The sequence below is a fragment of the Triticum dicoccoides genome, chromosome 3A (assembly GCF_002162155.2).
Source record: "Triticum dicoccoides isolate Atlit2015 ecotype Zavitan chromosome 3A, WEW_v2.0, whole genome shotgun sequence".
In the NCBI taxonomy this organism is placed as follows: domain Eukaryota; kingdom Viridiplantae; phylum Streptophyta; class Magnoliopsida; order Poales; family Poaceae; genus Triticum; species Triticum dicoccoides.
The window spans coordinates 221260313-221265829 of record NC_041384.1 but is presented as its reverse complement, the minus strand read 5'-3'; the positions used below and the strand labels follow the sequence as shown (position 1 = coordinate 221265829).

Genomic DNA, 5517 nt, shown 5'->3' with positions numbered 1-5517 from the left:
AGTCTTTTTATGGCTGTTGATGAGGAAAAGCATTCTCATCAAACAAAACTTAAAAAAAAGAGGATGTCAGGGGGACAACAATTGTTCCTTCTGTGGTAGAGAGGAAGATATAGATCATCTCTTTATACATTGCTCGGTGGCAAAAATGTTATGGATGGTCATGAAATGTTCCTTTAATTTACAAGATATCTCTGGCAAGATTAATGATATATTTGGTAGATGGACAAATAAGTTTGAAAAAAATGATAAAAGTCTTATGACAGTTGGAATATCTGCTATGTTATGGACGATGTGGAAACTAAGAAACATACTAGTTTTTGATAATCACAGGATAGTTGATCCCTGTGTTTCTGTGAATCTGATTATTAAAAATTTACATGAATGATGTGTATTGCAGAAAAACCAAGGAAGAATAAATCGCATGAAGGAGGGTGTAAAGCAAGTAGAGCGGGTTGCTAGGGAGATCTTCAAGGCGACGCATGGATGGACGATCGGAGTGCCCAGGTTGGAAGGCTCCTGAAGGACAGACATGCCGAAGCCTCTCCTTCTCTGTCACCCGCAGCTCAAGTGTTTTCTCCCTTTCCTTTACTTGTTGTGTTTTGAACCTTCTGTTAATGTGAGGGACCCTTTTCTCTATGTAATAGCGAGTAGAGAAAAATCCACTAGCTTTTTTTTTTGGTGTTGTATGATGCTGGAGACATAGCCTATCTTAACATAATGCTGTGTGGGAGGAGGAAGGGATGGATCCCTCTTTCAACAAAGCATTGTCAGTTGTTGCCTCGCAGGGCTTTAAGTCTGTTAGTTAGCGTCAGGTTTGGGGTCTGTAAACCTTGTGATTTCTTTAAATGAAATGAGAGAAGGAAGCTCTCTTTTATATAAAAAAAAGGGAATAAGTCATAAAGGACGGTATTTGTGACGGGAAGTTTTTGTTTTTTGGTACCCGGTCGGCTGTCATTCACAAGGAAGGAAAGCCCATCGTTGCTGATTACTACTCCTACTCAGCAATCATCAGCATCTTGTTACAATTCCTACTCAGGCAACTTTGGAGCAGCGGCCGCCGACGCCGTGTTCGTGAAAATGTGCAAGAAAGCCATCCGATACGCCGTGGTCAGTACTGTACTTACCATCTTCCCCTCTCCTCTTCTTCACTCGCACGGTCGCGTCGCGCCTCTCGGAAAGTGACGTCGGCCCGGCCGTCGTGGTCTCGTCGCAGGTGGACGCCTTCGCGACCGAGCCGTTCAAGGGCAACCCCGCCGCGGTGTGCCTCCTCGACGACGACAACGCCGCGGACGAGCGGTGGATGCAGTCCGTCGCCACCGAGTTCAACCTCTCCGAGACCGCCTTCCTCGTCCGCGACTTGTCCCGGCCCGCCAGCGCCGCGCCGCTCTTCCACCTTCGATGGTTCACCCCCGTCACCGAGGTAACCACATAGCCCTCCGTCCATCTCCTCCCCAAATCCTCGGATCCCCTTTCTACTACCAGCATCGACCGATCTGAACAACCCGTCGACTGGCCTGCCTCGACCCCGAGCACGCGTCGTCGCTTTCAGGTCGACCTGTGTGGGCACGCGACGTTGGCCTCCGCCCACTTCCTCTTCACGGCCGTTCTGCCGGAGCATGGCATGATCGAGTTCACGACCAAATCCGGCATCCTGACTGCGAAGAAAGTTCCTGCGCCAGGGGGCGCAGGCGAGGCCCACGGGAAGCTGTTTATTGAGCTGAATTTCCCCATGATTGATTTCCTGGACTGCAACGAGATGCCGTCGATTCCAGAGACCCTAAACGGCGCACCAGTGGTCAGTGTTCACAAATCGGCGGCCGACGGTGATCTCATTGTACTGTCTCTCCCCTGTTTTACCTGCATCATTACATTCCAAAATAAACTTCCCCATTTTAAGATGGGGCATGTTGGTGCTGCTATGATCATTCTCCTAAGCTAAACAGCTATACTGTATTCTCTTAGTTTCTCCTATCCCAGTTGTGCTTCTGAAAAATCAACTGCCCAATAAACAGCTGGTGGCTTTCAGGTGGAACTTTCTTCAGCAAAAGAGGTTGCCGACATCCTTCCTAACATCGAAGAAATTAAGAAGTTGTCATGTGGTGGTATCATGGTTACAGGACCGGCACCTGCTGGATCTGGTTATGACTTCTTCACACGTTTATTCTGCCCGAAATTTGGGATGGATGAGGTGATGTCCTTTCTTAGTCCAAAGTTGTGTATACAAATGGTGAAGCTTGTTTAACTTACCAAGGTATCGAGCATTTGAGTAAAAAACAGTATGGAGCTAAGTATAAGAAAGTCGATGCAGGAGTGCCTCTCCCAACACCTAATTGTGCTCATGTCTCAAATATGTCACTACATCTTTCATTCTGGATAGCATAGTCCTGTAGTGTTGTCTACTTCCAGCATGCTCTGAAGTCTGAACCCTGCTTGTCCTAGACAAATTAATATCATCATGAGTTACTTCTGTTTAGCTAGAATTTTATCTATATTCACAATATCGATTAGCAGGCTAAGAGCTGCTTTGACTAGTAGTGTTATCTATGGTAGAACAAACTTTATCTCAGTGGATGCTTGTAATTATTGTTGAGGAATGAGGAATCGATGCCCTGCTTGCAAGTTGCAATTATAGAGTGCCACCATTTGTACTAGTTGAAATCTGTATAGGAAAACCCTCGTTCATTTAAATTAATCTTGGGCGTCCATTGGCTATTGATATTGTGCATGTAATGCAGCCTCATCTTTCATACAAGTCGTAACCCCTGATTTCTGTATTTTTGCAGGACCCTGTTACTGGCAGTATACATTGTGTATTGGGACCCTTTTGGGGTAGAAAGCTTGGGAAGCAAAAACTGACGGCATTTCAAGTATGCTTTCGACGTTTTAATTGTTTGGATGTATATATTTTATTTTACAATAATAATGCCACAACATGCGCTCAATCAGCGCTAAATCATCGTGTTAATTTTTCCTTCATGTGACCATTTCCATGTATCATCAGGCATCTCCAAGGGGTGGAACGCTATACCTGGAACTGGATGACGCAAATCGGCGAGTGAAAATCCAAGGAGAAACCGTTACTGTCATGTCCGGGACACTCCTGGTGTAATATGCATGCTGCTTGAAAACTTTCAGGCCTCCTTTGGTTTAGAGGAATTTCATAGGAATTCTAGAGGATAGGATTCTTATAGGATTTTTTTTCTTTAGAGCCCTTTGGTTCATAGGAATGGATTCCTATTCCTATATAGGATTGGTTCCTATCCTCCACATTTCATAAGAAAATAAAAAAGAGCCTAGACTCAATGGAAAAATTCCTTTGGTGTCAACCAAATGACATCTTGTTTCTTATTCCTACTCATAGGATTTGAGATACATGTCATCTCATTTCCTACAAGATTCCTATTCCTATAATAATCCTATCCTATGAACCAAAAAAGGCCTCAGTGGTTTTTTGAGGGTCACTACGCCGGCCGTGTATGATCTGAACCTAACACAATGGATGCTTAAAATATACATTGACATAATTGCAGTTATGGCAGATAGATATTATGTGGAAATCGACTCTGTCGTGCTACATCTGTATCTATATATATAACTACTATTAAAGGGAGGTGATATTCTTATTTTCGTCCCGCTTTGTTTTGTCCCGCTTCAATTAATTTCACATACGCTATTTGGTAACCATCCGTTTTGGCCCAATTGAGGAAGCTCCCGCTTCAATTAATTTCACATACGCTATTTGGTAACCATCCGTTTTGGCCCAATTGAGGAAGCTCACCCGACGGCACATTGTGGCCCAGGTCCGCAGAACTGGCAAAAAATAAAATTGCCGATGGAAGGTTTCGATCTCATAACCTGCCAACCGGCCACACATAATTTATCCAACTGACCCAGCTAGAGACGTGAGATAATGTTTTTTTTCTCTCGTTGTAACACACGGGTTTTTTTGCTAGTAGGACTTATTACTGAAAGTGCAAATTCAGGGAGAAACTGTTACTTTAATGGATGGGCACGCTCCTAGCTTAGCTAGCAGGCCATTGCCATCCATCTAGCAATTTCCTATGCTGGGAATCGAACTATCGATGACAGCCCACCATCCATGGAGTAGTATGATCTTTGATACTATTTGCAATTGTGTTTGATGTTATTTGCAATATGGGACTTAAAAACTCCAGAGCTCTTGTGGTTTACCTGAACAATGCCTTGCAAGGCCAAGACAACAAAAAATGCACTGTTAAAAGTACAAAAAGTTCAGTTACAGAATGGATTGCAAGTTTGTATAGGGAAAATGCGTTGTTTTCTGTAGTCCACGTTGAGAAGGTCGGTGTGGGTATACCCGCTCGATGGACTGTCATTATCCACCCGATTACGAGAACCATTTAATTCTGCAATTAGCATGGGATTATTGTCAGTACCCGGTCGATTGCTACGAGGATAAAATGTTGCAAACGAGTTCGGTCGATTATGATCTGATCAGAAGGTTGAATCCCCGAAGAAAAAGTCACGAGACAAAAAGGAACACAGGGAGAACATTCAGCGCTGGCTTTGTATATTTACATGTTCATTTCATAGAACTCGAGGCAACGAGGAATCACATGACACATCTTCTTCGTCCTCGGCAGCAAAACACAGAACAACCTCGAGGCGAATCGACCTCCTGAGTCAGCGGAAGGCTCAGGGCCACATCACGTCCACCGATATCCTGGACACGGCGGAGAGATCCTCCAGGTCCAACGACGACGGCTCCTCATCCTTCGCCGCCGTTGAGGTTGTTCCCCGCAGCTTCGGCTCCGTGGGCGCCCGCTCGCCCGTGGCCGCCGCGGGCCGGAATTCCCGCAGGCTGTGGCCGCCCATGTAGCAGTTGGCCTCCAGCATGCTGGTGCTCCCCGCGCCGCCGAGCAGCTCCGACAGCAGCAGCACGATCGAAGCCATCCTCCCAATGGCACCACTACCTCTCTGTTGGGCGTTGGCTTGGTGGTGTACTCGTGTAGTACTGCAACTAGCTGTAAGCCTGAACTGTTGATGGGGACTGTAGCGCTAGCAGCTCGGAAATTATGGCGCTGCGGATGAAGGAAGGGTGTGGTCTTTATATGCGCGCGGGCAGGTAACGGTGGGCCGTGTCCGCTGTGGTTTTGGACGTCTACGGCTCCGCGCGCACGCCATGAATGGCCGCCGCCTTGTTTGGTAGGAAGCGAGCGAGCGAGCTGACGGCCGCTGGGTTTCGGCCGAAACGGAGGGCGGAGAAAGCCACGGCCCCTTGTCTTGTCGTTGTCAACTTGCCATTTGTTTTTTCTGGGAGACGTGGTTTTTCTCTTTGGAGTGCAGCTGGCGTGAGCTGATGCATGGTATTATGCCGTGTCCCGTGCGGTGCGGTGATGGCTCGGACGGATCAGGTGATCCTGTGTGTGTCCTTGTCCAGGTTCCTGGGTTGCTGCCTTGCTCTACTCTACCGACGTTAGGTGGTGCCGGTACAACAGCCTGATGGATAGGCATTTTCCGTTTTCCACGTGGCTAACC

The 5517-nt window shown here is 46.7% G+C and overlaps 2 protein-coding genes across 2 annotated transcripts; one reads left to right on the top strand and one right to left on the bottom strand.

Annotated features, from left to right (window-relative positions):
* The first annotated feature begins 976 nt into the window (after nt 1-976).
* On the top strand, nt 977-3258 carry LOC119267935 (uncharacterized isomerase BH0283-like). Its single transcript, XM_037549391.1, has 6 exons — nt 977-1107; nt 1214-1420; nt 1550-1834; nt 2027-2188; nt 2784-2867; nt 3002-3258. Exons 1-6 carry the CDS (start codon nt 1078-1080, stop codon nt 3107-3109), a joined length of 876 nt encoding a protein of 291 aa, XP_037405288.1. The 5' UTR covers nt 977-1077; the 3' UTR covers nt 3110-3258.
* A 1207-nt stretch (nt 3259-4465) lies between these two features.
* LOC119271503 lies at nt 4466-5177 on the bottom strand. Its single transcript, XM_037553310.1, has one exon. The coding sequence runs from the start codon at nt 4930-4932 to the stop codon at nt 4675-4677; it is 258 nt and encodes an 85-aa protein (XP_037409207.1). The 5' UTR covers nt 4933-5177; the 3' UTR covers nt 4466-4674.
* Nucleotides 5178-5517: the final 340 nt, after the last annotated feature.

Excerpts from the sequence above, each read along its gene's own strand:
- LOC119267935 (XM_037549391.1), top strand. The coding sequence starts at position 1,078 with ATGTGCAAGAAAGCCATCCGATACGCCGTG. Across the intron at positions 1,108-1,213 it reads AAGCCATCCGATACGCCGTG|GTGGACGCCTTCGCGACCGA; the intron begins GTCAGTACTGTA and ends GTCTCGTCGCAG. Across the intron at positions 2,189-2,783 it reads CGAAATTTGGGATGGATGAG|GACCCTGTTACTGGCAGTAT; the intron begins GTGATGTCCTTT and ends GTATTTTTGCAG.
- LOC119271503 (XM_037553310.1), bottom strand. The coding sequence starts at position 4,932 with ATGGCTTCGATCGTGCTGCTGCTGTCGGAGCTGCTCGGCGGCGCGGGG.